The 24,203-nt window shown below is 45.6% G+C and overlaps 1 protein-coding gene across 6 annotated transcripts in view; it reads right to left on the reverse strand.

Annotated features, from left to right (window-relative positions):
* SLC12A8 (solute carrier family 12 member 8) overlaps window positions 1–19,580 on the reverse strand; it is a 133,252-nt gene extending 113,672 nt beyond the window's left edge. For 2 of the 6 annotated variants that reach the window (XM_029215174.1, XM_029215177.1), the window contains exons 1-2: window positions 19,091–19,152; window positions 18,245–18,339 (exon numbers count right to left, since the gene is read on the reverse strand). In XM_029215174.1, the coding sequence (XP_029071007.1) occupies window positions 18,245–18,295 (51 nt within the window). In that variant the 5' untranslated portion in view covers window positions 18,296–18,339; window positions 19,091–19,152. The other 4 variants (XM_029215176.1, XM_029215175.1, XM_029215179.1 and 1 more) reach the window with 4 other exon arrangements.
* Window positions 19,581–24,203: the final 4,623 nt, after the last annotated feature.

Raw genomic sequence — 24,203 nt, forward strand, 5'->3', positions numbered from 1 at the left:
AGCAGTGATGAAATGATTCTCACCTGGGGGTGGGGAAGGGAGGCACCCAACTAAGACCCACTGTGTGCACTAAGTCTAACTGGTGCACGTATGTGATCTACAACCTCAGGGAGATGGCAGAGAAGTCAAGGGACAGGGGACATCTAAGGTCCAGAGTCAGGGGCAGAGGCCCTGAACAGCTGAGAACAATGGGTGCGCTCATGATCTAGGACCAAGGCCAGAGGCCAACTATGCTCGGTCAAAACGAAAGGAGAGGATCCCAGCTTCCCCCCTTGTCTCGTACACCTACAGATGAAAAAAGGGCCTCAAGAAATCATCAGGGCCATCAGTGAAGCCACACAGGACAGATGGGCCGGGGGGCTCCTGACACCAGCTGAAACACCTTTCATCTCTGTATATCTCTGTGCATCTGTCTTTTGCAAACCACTAATGAGGAATCTCCTGAAAGTCAATAAACATGAGAACAGTGATCTTGGCTAAGAGCAAAGACCCTGCCAACCTATGCTTATCTTTGAACAAATGGTACCAAGGGACTTTGTGGTAAGTAAGATTGTTTTCTAGGATCCTAATCTCAAAACTCAGGACCTGGCCCAACTTCCCGTCTCTGCTTGTGTTCGCTTCCTACCATGGCTTGTTACAGGCCTACTATTTATTAGAAACAGTCATAACAATAGCAACTGTCAGCAACAAGGAGTAATAACTTAGGGAGCGCCTTCAGCTTCCACATCAATTCCCCACTTTGGTGCTCAGGTCACCCCGGGAGCGAGGCAGGGAGAGGGCCCCTGTCTACAGCCAGCCGAGGAAAGCGAGCCCTGGAGAAGAGACACAACCAGCCTAGGTCCACAGTTGGGGTTTGAATTCCCCAACCCAGACTGTAAAACCTGCACCACAGGTCACAGGCCCTTTTCTCTCCTAAATGTCAATGTTTCAGGTGCAATTTCTAACATCCTGGATTTCGCTTGTGAATACCTCTGCTTTACCCTTAAAATTGCTGTTGTGATTTTAGAAACTGTATTCCTCTGTCATCACAGCCTTCATATTGCCCCTGTAAAACCTGCTTTGTTTATTTGTTTATTTACCTAATGGGGGTATGAAAAGCTTTTCACTCCCTGGATCTCACTGGACTAAATCAGCCTTAAAGGTGCTTCACAGATGAATGAGGCCGAAACTTTAGGAGACTCTTTACCCTGAGAATAAAGGTGTAAGTGAAGGTATATGTGGTTTGAAATGGGTTTGGTGCCCAAGTCATGACAGTTTATTTCAGGACATTTAGAGGAGTGCACATACCTTTTCTTGCCAAGTGACACAAGAACACAACTAAGTCTCCCCAAACCCTGCTCATCTGATACTGGCAAGAAACACCTAAGTTTGACTCAAGGTTGGGGCCCTGATGTTTTGAGAGAGAGAGAGAGAGACATAAGCCAATGAGAGAAAAGGAAGAAGAAACAAAAGCACCAAAAAGGGGAGCTAGGATGAGATGGAGAACCCTAGAATAAAATGACAAATAGGTACTCGGGAGACCCCAAGGGACAATTCCCCGCCCCCCCCCCCCCCGCAGACATGCTGCCGCCAACATCAATACAGGATGCCAGCCCGGGGCCCATGCTAGTCACCTCTCCCTGGCCCACCACACCCTCCAGCCTCCCCACTTTCAGGACGCCCTCAGCCTTCTGCACTGCCCCAGGGTTGGCCTTGTGGAGAGTACCGGCCTGACAGGCAGCTCAAACCAGCTCCCTTGCATAGTAACTACCATCGGGCCGGCTCAATTCTGACACCAGTGCCAGTGGGGGGCGGTTTCTCCTACACCAAGCAATTCTCTGACACCAGTGGGTGTCCTATAGTTCAAGACAACTCCAACACTGCCCGCCCAGAGACAGTGCCATCCCACAGTCAAGGGCTCAGTCCTACCAGACTGCCCCTCAGATGCCAATCCCAAGTCCATGTTGTCACTATGCTTCTGACCCACGGGCTACTGATCAGAGGTTCCCACCACCCCCGTCTTGGGTTCAGTTAATTTGCTAGAGCGGCTCACAGAACTCAGACAAACATTTTACTTACTAGATTACCAGCTTATTATGAAAGGATATGACATAGAAGCCACTAGATGAGGGGGTTTAGGGAAAGGCTTGAGGTCCATGCCCTCTCCCAGCGCAGCACTCTCCCACCATCTCCACGTGGTCACCAACCCAGAAGCTCTCCAAACCCTCTTTATTGGGTTTTTCTGGAGGCTTCATCACATAGGCATGATTGATTAAATCACTGGTCATTGGTGACTGATTTAACCTCCAGCTCCTTTCCCCTACCCTGAAAGTTCCAACCCTCCAATCACATGGCTGGTTCCTCTGTAACCAGCCTCCATCCTAGGTGATTCTAAAAGTCCCCTCGCTAATATAAACCCAGTGGTGGCTGAAGGCATTTGTTATGAATATCAAGACACCTTATCACTCTTATCACTTAGGAAATTCCAAGGGTTTTAGGAGCTCTGTGCCAAATATCTATTTATTATAAATCATAGTATCACAACTGGCTACTCCCCAACCCTGCTGTCTGTCCGTCCTGCCAGCTCTCTCCGATCCCCTTCAGCTCTTGCGCAGATAGGCTGCGGGCAGAGCCACGTCTGCAGCATAAGCAGACATCCGATCGGAGGACAGAACATCAGCTTCTCCCCCCACTCAGGGACCGCACGCCAAACCCCCTCCTTTATGGGAGGGTAAGGAAGCTCGTCTCGTCTCATGTATGCCCTCCCACAAAGGCCGTGGCTCACAGACTCTCCCTTTGTGCCTCTCCCTAGTCATTTCTGTTGCCCAGGGAGAGGGAGGTGGAATAGCTGGGGTGACAGGGGGTGATAGTTGGGCCAGTTCTGGGCTATCTTGTGCTTGGTACCAACTGTTGATAACTCTCTTAGAACCTCATTGTCTTCAGATTTGGGCCCCAGTCATCAGCTCCAAAATAACAAGAGTCTCATTCAACACTCTACGACACAGACATGACAGGTTGCGGGGAAAGGCAGGTGGCAGTAGGATGTGTGCTGTGCCCAGTATGGAGGCTACTGGGAAGCAGGGGTGGAAACTAAGAAAGAAGAGACAGAAAAGTGAGGGGCAAATCAATCCCTCAGAAAGGGGACCACAAACATCCTCAAGGGGCAGGTTCCTCTCTTTCCTGAGGACCCTCAGGTTGGCAGGTTCCAGGGCACAGAGACTTGGAGTCTGGCCACGGGTGATTGCACCTGTGCGCTGCTCGTTGCTAGGGCTTTCCTTTCCAACCTCCCAGAACAAGGAGCCAGGCCCTCTAAGCCCAGGACTGCACCCCACACTGGAGACACCACAGCCACCTGGTGGGTGTTTTAGTTCAGAGGTAGAAGTCTTTCTCCCATGAGAATCTTCACACTCGAGCAGGGCATCTAGAAAGACAGGGAAATCACACCTGAAATGTGTCCAGAGTGGGAAACACGTGACTTCCTGCATCCAGCAAGTGGAGCCGAGTAAGACAGAGAAAAGCTCTGCTACAGGCAATGATGGGAGCTCCCACCCAGGAGCCTCTTGTCTCAAACAGCCACCGCCCTCCCACAGGCCACCCTCCAGGCCTTACTGAACACATCTGAAATGTGAGAAAACACCTATTCTCTCTCCTGGCAGCTGGAGGAAAGGAGACTGGTAAGAAACTCTGCTTCTGCCCACTTGGGTCAGGAGCGGATCAGAGCAAGACATAGCCTGCCCCTTCCTCCCAAAGACTGGTTCTACCTGGAGCACGCACACATGCTCCAGCAGCCTGCTTTCTGAAAGCTAATTATTTCATTATTACTCGCACATCAGAGAACATCCCAAGCTGCTGCTGAACTGTGGCGCACTGAGCAGAGCGGGTGCCGCGTTCCTTTCCTCTGGCTCTGAACAGGCGCCACAAGCTGCGGCTGGGCGGGGGGCAGCAGGGCTCCACGGGCCAGCAGCCGCCTGTGGTGCCTGCATCCGGTGCAAGTAGCTACATACCTGCCTTGAGGTGGGCTGCGCAGTTTAGAGGAGGTGATAATCGTGAAAGTTTTTTTGGTTAGCGTGAAGCACATCAGGCAGTTTTAAATGGGGGTGAGGACTTCTTCAGGAAAGTTGGGAGGAAAGGAAAGAAGAGAAGTCTTACTGACTGTGCATCTTCTATCTGCCCTGGTACCTCATCCTCATGTTTCAGGTGAATCCTTGCTCTACAGTTCAGCCTGAAATCTGCCTCTCTCCAACCCCTGCCCAGTCCCAGCGCTGGGGCAGCTGGCCCTTCTGTATTGTACGAGGAGTTCGAGAAGGGGTGTCCAATGAGCGCTCTGCTACCCTGACTGAAGCTGGTAATGGGAACTGCTCCGCAGGACCCACATGGAGTGGTCGAAGCCTGATTTCCCTGGATTCGAATCTGGGCAGCACGCTTGGTCAGCACTGATTTAGGCACTCCTAGAAATGTGAGATCTTCGTGGCTGTGTGGATCTCTTCTGCACAGAACAGGTTCAAAAGCCAGTGTCTCCGTAACAGTAGTTCCCAGTGCTTGACCTGTGGCTCTTCCATCTTGTGCATCCCGGTCCAAGGCCGGGAATCTCCCAAGGCACAACCTGGTCAAGCAACCACACAGGCCCAGGAGTGGCAAGACCCGCGGACGCTGTGACAGCGTTGATGTTGGTGGGGCCCCTGCCCGAGCTCTGCCTCTCAGAGCTATACAGCAGCTCATTCCCCACAGAGCGGCCACCTCTGTGCTCAGAATGAAGAACCCAAAGACACAATGCTCTGGGCACCTGACAGCACTCTGCAGATCTAAATTCCCACAGCAGCGATGCCATGGCCACCTAAACAAGAGCTTCCCCTTCCCTTCCCAGCCTCCTTGGCAAAAGGACAAAGCCCTCCTGCGAGACTCAGGCTGCCACTAGACAGTCTACCTCAGTTTAACATCAGGAAGAGAAACACAGACCCCAGTGCCCTCCCCCAGTAACAGGCAAACCAGCTAAAAATCAACTGCAATAGATTTATTTTTCTAGGTGCTTCAGTGGATCAGACAATACTATACCCATTTAAGGATGCTTATGTTCTAAGTACTTTTGACGTTTGGAATCACATCAATGTTTTATATACTCAAAATTAAACAAAATCAAATCAAATCGACAGGATGAGAGAGAAAAATTAAAACAGAATGCAAAGAGAAACAAATTAACCTAACTATAATTCTAATGAATAATATAACCACACCGAAGGTGGAAAAAACTGAGCAGAGTTAACTTTTTTTTAACTTTTTTTTTTTTTTTGCGGTACACGGGCCTCTCACCGTTGTGGCCTCTCCCGTTGCGGAGCACAGGCTCCGGACACGCAGGCTCAGCGGCCATGGCTCACAGGCCCAGCCGGTCTGCGGCATGTGGGATCTTCCCGGACCGGGGCACGAACCCGTGTCCCCTGCATCGGCAGGCAGACTCTCAACCACTGCGCCACCAGGGAAGCCCCAGAGTTAACTTTTGAACATAGTGCTTTGACTATGTGCTCTCAGTCTAAAGACAAATAACTAACTACAAACTAATACAAATTCTAGATTGAAAGTTTGTTTTTTGCAAGGGTAGGAGTTACCACTCCTGAATCTACTTTCCATGAATTGCAGGACTAAGCAAATAAGTAAATATACCGACTGGGAGTCAAGTTTCTCACTGTTGGAGAAGGCAGTTAAAATTAAGAAAAGAGGAAAGAAGAATGAACCCTAGTGTGATAAATTAGAATTAGAGGTATCAGTTTGAATCTATAGTTTTTAATATATATAGACATATCTATACATATCTATATATCTATATCTATAAATATATATCTGTCTACTTAAAGGGTCTGTAAGTCAAGACACCCCAGTAGCAATGAACATACCTAGCACCCAGATCTTGGTCTCTAAATACCATTTCTCACTTTAAGGAGCCAGAGCTCTTTGGAGAAATAGCTGATTCAGGGCTGGGGCAGAAAAAGTACAAAATAAGCCTACAATATTTTGTGCCAGAAAGTAAGGAAGGGCTCCTAAAAATGATGAGGAGGTGTCATAAGGACATAGAAGCCAGACTGAAGGGGCACCCACTAGCCAAATCTGGAATAATTTGAACATCAAAATCCATAATAATCGCAATAGAATACACATGGAAAAAATAAGAATCTGAGTCCATACAGATATAAGCAAATGAATAAATTAAAGAGGAAGGAGGGAAAATTCTTCTTTATAGAAGACCAAGTAATATATGTAGAAGAAATGATGATGTTAGAAAATCACCATTCTGCAACCATCACAGTAATAACTGAGTCTGCCAAGAATCATCAATGTTTGCTAAAGCTAATGGGTAGAAAACTGATGAGGACCTGGAGATTTCCATAGTCTCAAAGTATCCCCAACAAATTATTTATTAGTTACAAAGGGAAAATTAGTAACTTTAGAGTGGATTAACCTAATGGGCACCACCTTAAATAAGTAACCAAAGTTAACATTACCAATAATGGGACAAGTGGAAACCCTGTACCTCCCTCCTGATATGATGCCTGGAAAAGAACACAATATCATTCTATGGGTTCCTGCCAAAAATGCAAAACCTGAATCTAATCATGAGAGTTCATGTCCCAAACTCAGAAATATTCTACAAAAAAAACTAGCCTGTGTTTTGCAAAAAAATGTCAAGATCACGAAAGACAAAGAAAGGCTAAGGAACCATTCCAGATTAAATGAGACTAGAGAGGTGTGATGACTAAATGCACTGCGTGATGCTGGATTGGCTCCCAGTCCGGGAGAAAAAGCTACAGGATATAAGTGAGATAACCGGCAAAAGTGGACTGTGAAACTGTGGATTAGATAATAGGATTTATCAATGTTAAATGTCTTGATTTTTTTTTTTTTTTTTTTTTAGTATTCCATAGTCCAGCCATCCAGGCATGGACTATGGTTATTTTATTTTATTTTATTTTATTTGACCACACCAAGCGGCTTATGGGATCTTAGTTCCCTGACAAGGGGTTGAACCCAGGCCCTTGACCATGAAAGTGTGGAGTCCTACCCACTGGACCAGGGAGTTCCCTAAGGGTCTTGATCTTGATAAATATAATGTGGTTAGGTAAAAGAAAAGTCCTATTCTCAGGAAACAGACCATGAAGTATTTATGGATAAGGGGACATGATGTCTACAAATTAGTTCCAAATGGTTCAGGAGAAATATATATGTAATCGAATATAATAGGTATTAAAATATATATTATATATATGGAATAGAAATATATGTATATATATAGAGAGAGCACACAAATAATAAAGCAAAAGGACAAAATGTTAATAACTGGTAAATCTGAGTCAAGAGTATATGGCGGTTGTTTGTACTGCTGCGACTTTCTACAAGTGTGAAATGTTATCAAAATTTCAAAAGTTTAAAAATAAATAAATAGTAAAAGCAATTTTTATTTTTTAAAAGAAGCCCAGACATATTTAAAGAACAGCTTGTTCACTCTTGTACCTCTAGTGCCTAACATGGAACAGGTACTTACTAAATGTGTTAGTTAAATGAATGAATGAATGAATACAAAGTGCTTTAGAGAGTGACATTAGACACCTCTTTTAAGGTAGCAGAATATGCACTTTCCTACCTTCCAAATTACCATGACAATGACAGAAAAGATGTGTTGTTTTTTTTTAAAGTATGAAACTATAGTTATAACTAGAAAGGGAAAAAACCAAGTGCTACTAGCAGATCAGACATTTGGAGAGATTCCTGCAGATGGGCTTGGAGGGGCAAAAAAAAAAGCAAGTGATAGAGCAGCCCAGGGCAGCCAAGAGAAGAGCTGCCTTCCAAGGCACCTGAGAAGTTCCAAGTTCAGAGCCAGCAAATGCTAGGAGAAGACATAGGCCACAGCAATCATTGGGCATAACATTATCTTGGAGGCTTTGTCATGTAGATGGAAGTAACATATATAGCATAAAAAACTGGAGGGCAGGGTTGGTAAACGCGCCTATGTGATTGTCAGGTTCCTGCCTTTTACATTGAAGTGGTACAATATTAACTCTAAACAAACTGAAAATTCTTAAATGTATATTTTTCTTCTTTTTATTTTTTTCTCTTTTCTTTTTCCCTTTTTTGCGGTATGTGGGCCTCTCACTGTTGTGGCCTCTCCCGTTGCGGAGCACAGGCTCCAGATGCGCAGGCTCAACGGCCATGGCTCACAGGCCCAGCCGCTCTGCGGCATGTGGGATCTTCCCGGACCGGGGCACGAACCCGTGTCCCCTGCATCGGCAGGCGAACTCTCAACCACTGTGCCACCAGGGAAGCCCTAAATGTATATTTAATCTCTAGAGCAGCCATTCTCAAGCTTTTTGATCTCCAGACCCCTTTACATTCTTAAAAATTACTGAGGATCCCAAAGAGCTTTTGTTTATGCGTGCTACAACTATCAGTATTCACCATATTAGAAACTTAAAGGGAGATATTTTCAAATACTTATTAATCATTTAAACATAATAATAATAAACCCATTATCTGTTAAAATAAGTAACATGTTTGCATGAAAAATAACTACTTTCCCAAACAAAAATATTCAGTGAAAAGAGATGCCTTGTTATACATTTTGCAAATCATTTTAATGTCTGGCTTGATAGAATACAGCTGGATTCCCATATCAACTTCTGCATCCAATCCGTTGTAAAATGTTGTTTTTTAAATACATGAAAACAATTTGGCCTTCCGTACTTCTATAGTTAGAAAAGGAAAGAGTAATTTACTACCACTATTCCATATATGAAAAAAATTCCTGTCACCCAAAAGATAAGAGAATTATACTCAAAAAAAGGTGACATGGGATATAAGAAACAGCAGTAGCTGCATACGAACCAGAAGAATTAAAGGGAACTTGAAAAAAATTAAGACTCTATAGCTCAGAAGCAGCAAAGCCTTAACAACTTATGCTTGTGTTTTCTTCTCCATGAGTCTAATAACATCACTTGGTTATTCAGTTAAACACACACATATATATCTTACTATTGTAAATTTATAGTACTATTTATAGGTGTAAAATTTTTATAACCAACTGTAACAAACATGGAAATACTCATTACAATTACAGAAAAATATATAAATTTTATAAATCTTGACAATGTAAAAATAATAATCCAACTAACAAAAAATTCAAAATGAAATGAGAGAAATGGAAGGAAGAGTAAATGTGCCAATGTCCTCTTTTTTCATATCAGGAAGCAATAAGTAAACTGATAATAAATTGATAACTTAGTCTAGAAATTGAGGTATAAATAAGTTATTTAAAGTTATAATGATAACCACTAGGGAAAATGAAACCCGGAAACCAGAAACCATTAGTGACTATCTCTGGGGAATGGTGGTGAAGGAACAGAGGAAGAAGGCTTTTAATTTTATATAATTCTCTCATTTAAAAAAAAATTTTTACTGCATGCATGTAGTACGTGTATAATAAAAATAGTAATATCTTTATTTGAAGAAAAATTTACCACTTTATTAGAAGTATTTGAAAAATAAAATGCTGACTTCAAGTTAGTAATTTATTTATAACTCAACTTCATTTTATGCAGTGGATGGATGTGACTTGAATCACATTTTAAATGTACTGGAAATATAGTCTACTTAAAAGTAGTGAAGTCTCTGGTAAAATTAATGTCTGTCCCTAACATTTGTGTATCTTTTTTAAAAATTAGAATTTGCCTTCGCTTTGTGTTGTTGTTGTTTTTTGGTTTTGGGGTTTGTTCATATGTTGGGTTTGTTTGTTTTTTTTACTGATAATTGCCTAAAATAAAAAGGGAAAGCTACTCAAAATGAGTCACGGCTTTCTGTTTTAAGTTCTATAAACACTGGGATTCACTTTAGAGCAAATTTATCACCTGGACCAGACATAACTATTTTTGGCTAAATGAGGGTCACTAGGCTACCATGGCTTCAAATTCATCAGTGAGCACCTAAATCCTGTAACTGCTGATAGAGACTGTGGATGTGATTTACAAGCTATCTGCAGATTGGGAAAAGAACATCACAGAATTTTTTACACAGATCAGTGGTTTTTACTTCACTATCTTTTTCTCTTTCATTATACCTATTCATGTAAAGAAGAAAACACTCACACATCAAAACAAAAACAAAAGGAATGTACCCTTCTTTTGAGAAGTGGTAATGACAACAATATCCTACTAGATAGGCATTCAAGCCAGAATAGGTACTACCTCTGGAGACTGCTCATGCCAAGCTATTCTGAAGCACACCACTATCACTACAACCACTAGTCTTTTGATGAAGTTATTAAACTCAGAAGGAAAGAAAACAAATTTTAAGAATCAGATTACATTACTACTTGATAATGATTAATGAGCAAAAAGAGATACTGAATTACACTCAATAAGGTAGGTATATTTCTTTAAATCTTACTACACTTATTTGACATTGTTCTATGAATACACATCTATGTAGTATTTAAACTGCTATCCTGAAGAGATATATTTTGGTCAGAGAAAGAATAAAATGAATGGAAGAATAAGCTAAAATTCAGTTATCCACTCCTATATGAAGCCAGGTTGTTCAACCAGGCCAGACCAGAGTCTAAGCACCACCTAGTGGCCTCTGACTCAAATTACAAGAAAAGTACTTCAGAGACATTAACACAGCATCTAGGATTCTCCTTGCAACCCCAAACTATTAAAAAATGGCAAGGACTGCATTTTTTCTATATCTGACCATGGATGAAATGTACCCTAAGGCAGTAAGAAATTTTTAAGTCATCTAGTCCATTCATTCATAGCTAGGCAGAATGTATTAATCATGCTTTTTCCTTTCTATATCTTATGACATTATGACTCTTAAAAATCTTGCAGGACTTCCCTGGTGGTGCAGTGGTTAAGAATCCGCCAGCCAATGCAGGGGACACAGTTTCGAGTCCTGGTCCGGGAAGATCCCACATGCCGTGGAGCAACTAAGCCCGCGCACCACAACTACTGAGCCTGCACTCTAGAGCCCACGAGCCACAACTACTGAGCCTGTGTGCCACAACTACTGAAGCCCGAGCCCCTAGAGCCCATGCTCCACAGCAAGAGAAGCCACCACAATGAGAAGCCCGTGCACCTCAACGAAGTGTAGTCCCTGCTTGCCACAACTAGAGAAAGCCTGCGCGCAGCAACGAAGACCCAAACAGCCAAAAATAAATAAATAAAATAAATTTTTAAAAAGAATCCGCCTGCCAATGCAAGGTACATGGGTTTGAGCCCTCGTCTGGGAAGATCCCACATGCCGTGGAGAAACTAAGCCCGTGCACCACAACTACTGAGCCAGCGTGCCACAAATGCTGAAGCCTGCGCACCTAGAGCCCATGCTCCGCAACAAGAGAAGCCACCGCAATAAGAAGCCCACACACCACAATGAAGAGTAGCCCCCGCTCTCTGCAACTAGAGATAGCCTGCATGCAGCAACAAAGACCCAATGCAGCCAAAAATATTAATCAATCAATCAATCAATCAATCTTATGGATCAGGGAAGAGATGAACCTTCCCAGGGCTAACCAGTTCTTATAGATAGGAAACAGCTGGCGAGGAGCACGTCTCTCGTATGCAAACTTACCAATTCTGAGTATATTCCCCAAGCCACCCCCTTTATCTAATTCTCACACAACAAGCCAGTATTTCTCCTGCCCTAAATCATCCCCAGGCCAGGTGCTAGGAAACTAGAGACCATCTCTATAGCCAAAGCCCACCAGAACTATTCAAACCAGCCAGTCCTAAGCTGTTCACTCTGCCCTGCCCACCAAAAGTACAACAAAGGCTCTGGCCCAGGCTTTCACTTCATTCCTGCTTTTGTCTCCTGACCAGAACCTGACACTTCCCCTGTGGCCCTGCATGGCATTCCTCCTTCTCTTGGGAAATGTAAGCAATAAATTCTTCTTTCAATGGCACTGATCTCTCTGTGTCCTCACTCAATCACCTCTACAAATGAAGATCCTGTGGGTACAAGTGAGACAATCCCACCTAATTCATTTCAGTGAAGAATCACTTTCATTCTAGTTTCTAGGGGACCTTCATCCAGAAAATGTCTCCATTCCACTTTTTACAAATATGAAGCATTTTCAGAGCACTGTCATTTTCAGGGTTGACCTCCTAGGTTAAGTGATACACAGGGCTGTAAAGTGGAAAGGGGTGGAGATAACAGAGAAAGAGCAGGAAAGGGCGACAGAGCCCACATGAAAGCTGCAGACTTATCTCAACCCCGAGAGTGGTTTCTGCGCTTTCTTCTCTCCCAGGTTCCAGCACCATAGCCTCTTTTCTTCTGTCACCTCACATAGGTGGTTCTGTCCGGGTACCACTGGTCTTTCACAGTGAAGCTAATAGCTTAAGTCTCCAACACCCTTCACTTGCATTAAGTCCCTCCCAAAGATTACACCTAATTTTGTATTTGTAACTTGTATCCTTTTTACTAAAGAGAATCGCTAAAAACTTTACAAGCTTCATGCCCTATAGAAGCTGGGAGGGTGATAGGGGTTCACGGCTCCAGGAATCCCAGATGTGAGCCCTTCTCTTCCACCCAACCACCCTGGACCCCAGTTTCCCTATCTGTACAAGAGGTGCTAACAAGACAGTCTTGTCCTAGGTTCCCTTTTCTTTTCTCCTCAGATGCATTCATTTCTCTATATTCTAACAAAGCAATAAGCTGTTACCTAGCATATGGCTGCCAAGGCTTGCTTTGCATATTGGCTTTTTAAAGATGCTAAAACGGGCCTGAAAAACGCATAGCAAAAATATAAGTCAGTTCGTCACTGTACACTGGCTAATAAGGGCACAGAAAACAAGAGCAAAGCTTGTGCGATGAAGCCTGAGACCAATGCTCAAAATTATAACCTAAAGATTGACTGCATTAAGATCAACCAGAGCCGTATTATGGGGTCAGGGGGTCATGGGCTTGGTTCCCACCAGGGTCTGCCACTCTTTGTATGTATCTTTGGGCAAGTCATTAAACATCTCTAGGCTTCTCTTCTGACAAGCTAAGCAAGGGGCCTGGACCAGAGGATCTCTAAGATCTCAGAGGATCTCTTTTTTCTTTTGAGTTTGAGAGTTATTTGCTGCAATAATTTGTACCCCCTCTGTCTCTTAACATGTTTGCTTCCTTCTGCCTGTCTTGCTGGTGCCACTCAGCCTCACAACTCGACCAGACTCTGTTTCTTTCTCTTGCCACGCTGAGCTAACCTAGGTTAAGCCACTGAACTGAGGAGGGGAAGACAGGGAAAGAGCAAAGGAGAGCACAGAGAAGGGAAAGGTAAGGCAGGGAGTCTGGCGGAGCGGAGTCCTGGTGCAGGGTCAGAGGCAGCTGGCACCCTGGCTCAAACGTGGACCAGATGCCACAGCTGGGTCTGCATCAGGCTTGTTTCTAGGGTGACTAGCTCAGGCCAGCCAGAAGCTATCCCACAGACTTCCTAGAAGAGGGTCCTCACAGACCCACTCCTGCTGGAGCTCAAGTCTCCAGCCAGATAAAGAAGAAAGAATATGAGTTGCACTAGCTAATCTGAGGCTTTGGGTGACCCATTCTCGGGCCACAGCATGACACTGCTTCCCTTTAACTTTTTCTGGAGACTGTCCAGCCCTAGGAGAAGGGAAATAGCACATCAGATTAGTGGGGGACATCCCTTATTCCATCGTAATTAAGAGGTTTCTGTTTTAATATCTGCAGCACTAGCTGGAGATCCAGGCAAGAACAGGCACTCAATACACACCTGGTACACTGAGCTGACTTTTCCCCATTTCCCACACTAAGAGCACTGGATCCTGCTGGACTTCAGACCTCGCATAGATGTCTACTTTCCATCTCTCCCTGTCTCCAGCTACCTGCTTTCTCCTGCCAGCTGCATCTTCCTGACACACTGTGTCTGTCACAGTCCTCTCTGTCCAGCGACTGAGGGAAACGCACATGGAATCGAAGGTCATCAGCCTTCCATTCACCTCCCTCTGGCACCAGCTGCTCCTTGGCTTTCCAGCCCCATGTTTCACAAACAGCCTACTCGACTGGGTTTCAGTGTGAAACCTGCTTCATCCAATCACTGAACATGCACTGTATTTAGTGCTCACAATGTGACAGGCACTGGGCCAGATCCTTCTGCATATGGCATAAGAACCCTGAAAATCAGGTACGCTCACCCCGTCTCGCAGTTGTAGAAGCAGACTGCAAGCCCAAGAGTAACTTGCCCAAGGGCCCAGCACATCTAGTGGCACAGTCAGAATTCGGAACCCAGGTTTCCAGGTTCAAGTCCACCACCTAACCACACTGCACATCAATGAAGTGCCTGGGGACAGAGGCTCCCGGAACAAGACTCGTACGTCCACAAGTTCAACAGGCCCGCAAATACACACACACACATACACATTCCCAAACCACTCCAGACCCATCTAGGCCTAGAAGGCACCCCATCTTCCTCAATGGACTGCCCACCCCACATTGTCCATAGTGTCTTGCACAATGTACCACACTCTGGTTTTGGCCGAGGGAATCACTCCGGACTTGGGACTCCTGCCTTAGGTGTTTTACCTGACCTTGCTGTGCTGAGTCATGCATTCATGTGCCAACTGAACCCTCTGATCATCCATATCACTACCTCGTGGACCAAACACATGCTCCCCGCATCAGTTTTATTATTAGCCAACATTTACAGACTGCTTCCTATGCACTGAGTGCTATACTAAACGTTTACATGATTATCTCTGTTAATCTTCATAATTCTCTAAGGTACTTTCTACTACTGTAGTTGTTTCACAGGTGAGAATACGAAGGCTTAGCCAGGTGAAGTAACTTGCCCAGAGTCACAAAGGGTTAGAGCCAGTACTTGAACCCAGGCAGCACCATCAACTCTCAGATCTACAGCCTCTTCTCACTTGGTCTCCTTGACACACACACACACACACACACACACACACACACACACACACACACACACACACACACACCTGGTCCTGAGATGAGTAAAGCCAAACCAAGAATCCATTCACTGGGCTTCCCTGGTGGCACAGTGGTTGAGAGTCCGCCTGCCGATGCAGGGGACACGGGTTTGTGCCCCGGTCCGGGAAGATCCCACATGCCACTGAGCGGCTGGGCCCGTGAGCCATGGCCGCTGAGCCTGCGCGTCCAGAGCCTGTGCTCCGCAACGGGAGAGGCCACAACAGTGAGAGGCCCACATACCGCAAAAAAAAAAAAAAAAAAAAGAATCCATTCATTCACCCCTCCACCTAACTCACAAGCATCCCCACTCTTGCCAAATCTCCTGAGAGCTACTTTCCAGTCACAGTGATCAAGAGCAGAGCAGATCTGAACTGAAGGGTTTAGGGTAACACCCGCCCCCCCACTCCCAGCCTGTCTTCCCACTGGGCACTGCCTTCTTAGTCCCGTGCTCTTCAGGTCTCAAAGCTCTTAGCAGAATTCCTGCCTCCCAGACCTGGAGTAAAGGGAGAAAAAGCTCATGGGAAACTTCTAGAGGGCCAGACACTTCAAACATATCAGCCATCCAGCCTGCTCTCTGTTCCCATACAGGCTTTGCTCGGGCCACTGGGGCAGGAGGCATAAAGCAGAAAGGATATTAAAACCCGGACCTTGGCAACAACTATGCCTGGGTTCAAAGTACCCCCATTTTTCATCTGTCAACCAAAATCATCATATCTACTTCAGAATGCTGTTGTGAAGACAATGCATAGTAAATGTTCAGCCCATAATAAGTTGGTAGTTATTATCATTTTCTTACCCTCTCAGCCTCAGGGATGTGCTTCCCAACTTTACCACTGATACTTCAAGATGTAATACAAACAGCAGCTCCCCCAATCCCTAACCAGGTGAATTCTGTTAAGTAGAGCCAGCATTGATTGAGCATCTTCCATATGCTGAGCACTAATGGCAGGGACTGAGGACACAAAAATGAATAAGACATGCCCCTGAACTTCAGGAGTTCACAGCCTCAAGGAAGACAGGAAAGAAACAGCTGACTTCAATGCCACACGGCAAGTGCAGTGACAGAGCATGCTGCCAGAGGGAGCAGGGGAAGCCAGGCAGATCACAGGGGACTGTGGGGGCCAGGGCAAGGAGTCAGAACTGAATTCTAAAGGCAGTGAGAAGCCACTGAAAAGCTTTAAGCAGAGGAGGCAAATGCACAGACTTATGCTTTAAAAAGGGATCACTTTAGAAGAGATGTGAGGAAAGAAGTTAGGAAGGTATGAACAATTCAATTAAGAAGTAATACCTTGGACAAGACAGTGCAAGGGAGACAAAGGGATAGATTTCAAAGATGTCTAGATAATGAACAGCAAAGGCCATGACATTTAACACTGTCTAATCCCTCAATGTTCAGAGATTGAGGGAGAGGGAGATGGAGAGGAAGGTGATGCATAGGCCTTTACATCCATCATTTTAAAAATCAACTCTCAGGACTTCCCTGGCTGTCCAGTGGTTAAGGCTCCGCGCTTCCACTGCAGGGGGCATGGGTTCGATTCCTGGTCAGGGAACTAAGATCCTACATGCCGCACGGTGTGGCCAAAACAAATAAATAAAAGTTTTTAAAATAAAAATCAACTGTCTCTTAAGGCACTCATAGCAATTTAGCCTGCACTAACATTTACTGACCACTTGACTGCCAGACACTGCCTCAGGTACTTGGAGGGTTCCAGTGGCAAATCAGCTGAGAGAGAAGTATCAGCAAAGACCAGCATAGGGAAAAGACACAAGCACAGAGCCTGGGGAATGGTGGCCTTTGTCTAGAAGGTGGGGTAAAAGGAGTAAGATGCAGGGGACCAGGCTTGAAACTCAGGCTGGGTCAGACTGTGCAGGGCCTAGCCTAAGGAGTTTGAACTCTGAGTGGTGGACACGGGGAGCCATTGAAGGTTTTAAACAGAAAGAGGATCACAGCTGAGCCTTAACAGATTCCTCTCACAGAGATGAAACAAGCGCTCTCTTTTTGGAATCCCTGGAGACAAGGGCCTCACGTTTTCCATCTGGTAACCATTTTCATGCCTAACACAGTACCCATTATTTAGGAAGTAGTCCACAAATACATGTTAGGGCCATAAACACTCATGTACAGTCTTGCAAACCCAAAGAAAACACATTGCCAGTATGATGCGAGACTGGTCAAGCTAAATAAATTTTTTAAATAAAGTAAATAAATCAAGGTTCTCTAAGGGTCCTTGACCACATTCAAAACTTGGCCACCGGCCTTTTCATTCAGGAGCAAACAGCTCTGGGCAAGAGTTCTGAAATATCTCTGAGGAGCTATGCCGGACCTCTAGTCACTCGTTTCTAAGCAGATTGAATACTTCAGGGGCTGGATATAAGGAGCTCAGTACAGGATGGAGGATACAGCTCTGAGCCTGCCAGGGCGAAGGGGAGCGGTACCTTTTGCTGAGCACTTGCCACTTGCCAGCCACCATGCTGCATTTTTCGTGTGTACCCATGTACATGAAGAGGGGGTAACTAGCCAGTTTGGATTCCCCCACCAACCCTGAGCCCCATCTGCCTCACTAGCCTCTGCCCTTTGGCTCAGGCCTCCCGGGTGTTGGACCTTGCTCTCTTGCTACTGTGTGAGGCTATGAGTTGATTCTCTCTCCTTCTGGGGGGGCTCATTCCCCCCTGTTATAATGCCAGAAAACCCTCCTACCCCTCTCTATAAAGATGAGAGAAATCCAAGGGACAGTAAAAACCTCATGGTTGAGTGATCATTACAGAGCAAAGACCCTGGGTGTAAGTAGCCTCCTGATAAATGCCTAAGTATGGTTGGTTGGTTTGTTTTTAAGGGGCAGCCACTTCAATTCCATACCTGCATTGAATGTTTACTAAAGCTAATGATCAGCAGGGAGAGGATAAAGAAAGAAAAAACAAAACCTGCAGATATCACAGAATCCAGAAATCTATTTGGCTTCAGCATATATGAGTTTTTCAGAAATAGAATTACCTTCTTACATTGGTTTGATTCAATATTAACAGGAGTTCATATTATCTGGGTCCTCACTCTGTTCATGGAAAACCTCCGTGGGTGGGACGGGGTGGGAAGAGGAGTGTCCAGGATTCAAAATCCACTACAAATACCAAAGAAGATTTTTTGCGCACAGATGGTTAGGAATTGGCTGTAACATTTTCTCGATTAAGCTGGCATACCAAAATAAACTTCTGAGATCATTACTTTTAAAATAGTGCACTGTAATGTTTCCATTCAGCTTCCTGCCTGGTGACCTTTGCTCATGACCCCCACACCGCCCAGGCCTACCTGCTGGGCTGCCTCATGGAAGAGTTCCTGCACTTGAGACATCTGGGCCATTCTCCGGAAATGGGGGTCCTGGTAGTCTGGGTGGGGAGACCCCTCTGGAAGGTAAACAGGATTCTGGGTCAGGCTGGCTCCTCCTTCCCTGGATCCTTATGGCCCATCCTTCCTCTATACCAGATAAGGCCCTGGCTGAGGGAGGGACCTTGTTCTGCCTCATCTGGAAACATCTCCTTCCCTCTTTGGTACCCAGATAGATCCCACTCATTCTTCAGAGCCTCCCTGTGCGCAAATGTTGCTGTTCTTTGAAAGCCACAGCTGCCTGCAGCTCTCTGTTTCTCCCTGAGCTCCTTCAATACGGGGGTCAGAACCAACTGCCCAGCTGCCCAGCCCTTGAGGACAGTTTTACACTCCTCTCCATCCTTGTGAACCCCTTTGTCCAGGGCAAGGGCACCATCGGCTCACTAGGACCAGTTGCAGGTGGTGAAAGACTTACCGAGACCCGCTCCGGAGCCGCAGCACCGACCCTTCGCGTCTGAGTCAGCGCTGGGACCCGCGTCCCTCAGGCACCCCTACTTACGGGAACCCCATACAGCGCAGCGCACGCCCCCTCCAGCCTCGGCCCCGCCCTTACCGAGTTCTCAGGAACCCCTGGGGTCGGCGGGAGGCTCGTGTGCCAGTGGCCGTGTGTAGACGCGCCAGGGGACAGCGAGGGGGGTCTACCTGAGCAGGCGGGCAAAGGTGACCCAAGCCGGCCCCCTGACTACAGGACAGAGCTCCCCGGGGAGAGGAGCCGCCCCGAGACCACCCTACACACTGCCCACCCACCAGCCGCGCGGCGTCCGCCCTCACCGGTTCCCGGGACGCCCGCTCCTAGCGCTGGGCCCGCCCAGTCCCCGCCCCGCCGCCACGTGGCTAACCAGGTGTGCGCGGCGCGGGTCCCAGCTGTCTCGCTGACGAGGCGTGCCGCCCGGGCTCGAGCACCTGGGCCACGACTCTCGGGTCCGGGTGGAGAAGGACGGGGCTGCAGACACTTCCCCTCCCCAAGGGTGGTGCCTGCGCACCCGCCGCCGCCCAGGAGGGCTCCCAGAAGAAGGGAACAGCAATCTTAACACGGGTGGGGAGGGACTGGGCGGTGGGGTGAGGTTGCGGGGGTGGACTAGGGGGAGGGTCCGCATGCTCTCAAACGTAACAGCCACTGCCTCCACCGCCTAGACAGCTCGCTCACCGCACCCCCGCTGAGGTGCCCAGCCCTGGGATTAGGGGGACAGGACGCGAGCCTACTCACTGCAGTTGCTTCTAAGGACCTGCGCGTTACACAGCACTTAGGAGTGAGAAAGGCTGGGGAGCGGGGGAGCCCGCGGCTCGCACTGGTCCGCAGCCCCCTGGACAGGTGCAGAAGCGTCTGAACAAGAGACCGTGATTGCGCTCCGGGGTTGCCAAAGTGCAGCGGCCACGCGACCAGGTGACCCTCAGACTCGCAGGAAGTGGAATTCTTTTGCCAAGAAAGTGCCCTCGGGCATGCTGAGGTGTGGGGAGGAATTACCCTCGTCACCTTCAGCAATTCCCAGAACCGGCTTGGAGGGGCGGGAGTGAAGTAAGGTTTCCAGGGTCCCCGGCTTGCAGGGATAAAAAGAAATTAACATACAGAGAGATTAAATTATCGCTATTTCCAATCTGGCATATTTCCTAAGCCTGAAATAACTTGCTAGGCCTCCATCTGGGCTTCTGAGAAACAGAAGGGCAGCTGGGAGTACTTCCCACGCCCACATGAGCCTTTGTGTGAAAATCCCTAAAAATAGAGGTTGTTCTTTTAAAAACAAAAGGGAAGGCAAAGCCATGGGAACAGTGACAGAGCCCCAACCTCTCCTGCTCCAGCAAAGGGTTTTTTGTTTTTTGTGGGGCTTTTGGTGTGGAAATATACATAACATAAAATGTGCCATTTAAACCATTTTTAAGTGTACAATTCAGTAGCGTTATTTATATTCACCATTTGGTGCAGCCATAACTGCTCTTTCCAAAACTTTTTCATCACCCCAAACTGAGGCTCTGTACCCCTAACCAATAAGTCCCCGCACCCCTCTACTCCCATACAGTGGTAACCTCTAATCTATTTTCTGTCTCTATAAATTTGCTTCTTCAAGCCTATTTCACATAAGTGAAATCGGACAGTATTTGTCCTTTTTAAGTCTGGCTTATTTCACTTAGCATCATGTCCTCAAAGTCCATCCATGTTGTGGCATGTGTCAAAACTTCATTCCCAGCAAAGAAGTTTTTAATAACCCATCTCTGTAAGAGGAAAGAACCCCAGGATAAATTACAGATTAGCCACCTGTGAACAAAGCATGGCTAGGTGGGCATATTACTGGAATCCACTACATGTCCATGTATTACATCTGTACAGAGAGTAGTAGTGCCATCTTTATTATTCACTTTGGGGTCACACATGACACTTTGTTTTTTTGCCTCAAGCTGGTTTCCAGTTTGCCGTCACCTTCTGATGAGCCTCTTTCAAAGTGTCAATGTGAACTCTGAAGAATCCACATTCAATTCCATATCAGCCCGAGCTAAAAACATTAAAAAAGGAAATCAACCCCTCTGTTCATAACCACCTACTTCCTGTCACTCATCACTTTCTAAACAAATGAAAAGTTCCCTTTGAAACTTATGAGCATCTTCTACACCTAAGAACAAATGTTTGTTTCTTTGCTTCATGTTAAGCTAGAGAAGCCTGGCCACTTGCAAAGAAAAAAAGTGTACCCTGCTTAATGTAGATGTATAAAAATGATACTAACTGTAAACAAACAAAAAACCACTCTTATTGTATCAAAAAATAGCATACTGCATAACCTTGGAACAGAACAATTCCATTTTTAAGATACTACCCTACATGACCTAGTACAAAGATGTTCACTGCATCATTACTTTGTAATAGTTTTTTAAAATTGTAACATCCTAACTGTCTACTAATAGAAGACTGATTACATAAGTTATGGTACAGCCATACTATGACAACCAGCACTAGAAAGAATTAGGTGTTTTTATATGTACTAACATGAAACTTTGTTCATCACATAATAATGAGTAAAAACAGCATGTTGTAGAATAACGTTCTTTTTTAAAAAGTGTATATATGTATATAGTTTGTATGGAAAAATACACATCAATTTGTTAATAGTGGGGAGGGGGATTGAGATAGTGAGTAAAATGGGAGAGGAAATCTAGCTTAATGTACAAATTCTGGATTTTTATTGAATTTTTCTTCTTACAATGAGCACATGTTATTTTAGGAATCCGAAAAAAAATGAGTAAGAAAATTAAGACAAGCAATGTAGGGCAGATTGCATTTTCCAAAGATAACTGCACTAACATATTCCATCCCATATGCTCTTCTTGCAATACGACATTGACATTCCTTCAAAAAGAGATGGGAGTCTATGTTCCCTCCCCTTGAGCCAGAACGCATCTTTGTGAGTGCCTCAACCAATAGGAGAAATGGAAGAAATGACACTGTTTGACTTCCTGGGTTAGGTCATAAAGGCAGTGGGGAGTCCATCTGGCTTCCTTGCTCTCGGAGCACTTACCCTTGGAATTCAGCCACCATGTTGTGAGGAAGCCCAGGCCACATGGGGAAGCCACATGTTCCACCAGTAGCCAGCATCAGCTGCCAGACATGTGAGTGAAACAAGCCTTCAGATAATGATTCAAGTCCCCAACCTTAGATTCTTCCAGCTGAGGTCCCAGACACTGCAGAGCAAAGACAAGCTGCCCTTGCTGGTATCTGTCTGAATTCCTGACCACAGAAACCATGAGAGATAATAAATTATTGTCGTTTTAAGCCACTAAGTTTTGGGGTAATCTGTTATTCAGCAACAGATAGCAAATACATAGTGCATCTAACCAAGGTAAAACATATTTTGTTTCCTTTCATAGTATTTTTAGTCATTTCAAATCGTTCAAAGTTACTGTTATTGCAGTACCATTATATTAAAAAAACATAATGTTGTTCTTAAACTCACATCTTTTTTTCTATTCAGGAACCACTCCAGCTAGAGTTGAAGCCCACAATAGTGAGGTTGTTGCTCTGTGTGTCTTACCCTGCTCAGCTGCAGACAGAAGATCCTTCATTGCATTCCTTTCCAGTGGTTGGTGCTGGGAACTGCCTCCTGTGTGAAAACTGGAGAAGAGACCATGTCTTGAAAAATGATCTCATTTGTCAGAAAGTCTGAACCCTGGGGAGGGATCAGAGTGTGGACAAAGTCCAAGAAATAGAAATGTGAAAACAGTTTGAAAACATTAGATCAGAATGTAAATATGTATAATTACAAAAACATATTTCACTGCCTATGCCTTAGAACCAGAGTCAGAAGGGCCACAAAGAGTGGGTCAGCTAGTCTGGTGGTCTTCTTCTAGGCTGTACTTTACCATCACCTGGTGTAGTTTAAGAAAATACCCGAGTCTGGGGTGGGGCCTGGGCATCAGTATTTTCTTTACACTCCTCAGGTGATTCTAAGGTACAGCCAAGGTTGAAGACTGTGGAATTTCTAGCTCAATCTTTTTTTTTGTTTCTTTTTTTTCCTCTTCTTTAAGATACCTGAGAGAGAGCATACATCCTGTCCACATTGGTGTCTTACTCCGGTTATAATCTTCAAGGACAAGGAGAAAGCATGAAATATATCACCCAGAGAACACAGGTAATATAAAATACATATATTTTTTTCTTTTTAGTTGGTCATTATGATGCACCTCCCTGGGGCATGCCTGACTTCTAAAAAAATCACAGATATTCTGCACACACTCAGAAAAGTTTGCTGGCTCTGAGGAATCAGGATTTGAACCTAAACCAGGTTTAGTTCCAATACCAGCCTCTCTCCTGTACACAATACAACTTCTCTAAACCAGGTGAAGAGATGAGGCAGAAAAAGATTTTCCTTCTTCCTGGACTTTAAAATGCTTTCCTAAGAACCCCAGAGGCAAAAAGGAAGTCAGTCAGAAGGGCTGGCAGGTGTTACTGGGAGGTGGAAGGGGGTGAATCAGGAGATGCAAACCTGATGGAGGTACCAGCCCCTCACACAGCCTGAGAGCTCTCCATTCCCAGAGAGGTGTGGACAGGACCCCTGGAAGACAAGCCTTGCTCTGGCTTCCCTGGTTGGGCTGAGTGGGGAGGGAGGGGCCGACAACGTCCTGCTGCCGGTGTCCCCAGCTCCTGTTGAGCAGGTTTCTCCTCCAGGATCTAAGCTATTTGTTGACTCTGGGGGTTTGCCCTCAGACAAGAGAAAGGCATTCTCCCTCTATCAGCCACCTGGCATCTGGCATGAGCCAGGACCTGGTGGGACCATGAGAAAATATGGGTTGCAGAGAGAAGCCTAGTGAACAGGGTACAGTTTATTTTATGGATGACAGTGGCAGCCTTACTGAACTGTGACAACAGTGCAATTAGCATTCAGCCTTTCTTTGAATATCATATACGTAAGACCCAATCACAGACCTTCAAGAGTCTAGATGAGAAAACTTAGGTCTGAATTTTGAGTCCCGGATCTTCTCTTCCACTATGTGACCTTGTCCAACGTGTTTAATATGTCTCAGCCTCAGTGTCCTCATTTGTAACACAGAGTTAATGATAAGACCTTTCAAGCCTACCTGGCAGAGTTGTTATGAACACCCTAGAATTTGCTGGGGATTGAAATCCAACTCAGCTATCTGTCGTGTCCAAAATCCACTTTCTTTCCTCCCATTGTGAAATTCACATGACCAGTTTTCTGGTCCCACAGCTGCTATCCACAGAGCCTCAAACTCCCTGGCAGTGCTTCTTCTACACCACCTGCAAGCTCTTTTGGCATCCTCAGGTGTAACTCAGAGGGCCTGGATGCCCTCTTTTAACTATATTCTCCAGACATCTGTTGATCACCAAACTGTGCCCAGTGCTGATATACAATGGGGAGCAAGATGGCTCTGGACAGGCAGA

This window comes from Monodon monoceros, unplaced genomic scaffold (assembly GCF_005190385.1).
Source record: "Monodon monoceros isolate NGI ecotype Baffin Bay Population unplaced genomic scaffold, NGI_Narwhal_1 Super_Scaffold_11, whole genome shotgun sequence".
NCBI classification, from domain to species: Eukaryota; Metazoa; Chordata; class Mammalia; order Artiodactyla; family Monodontidae; genus Monodon; species Monodon monoceros.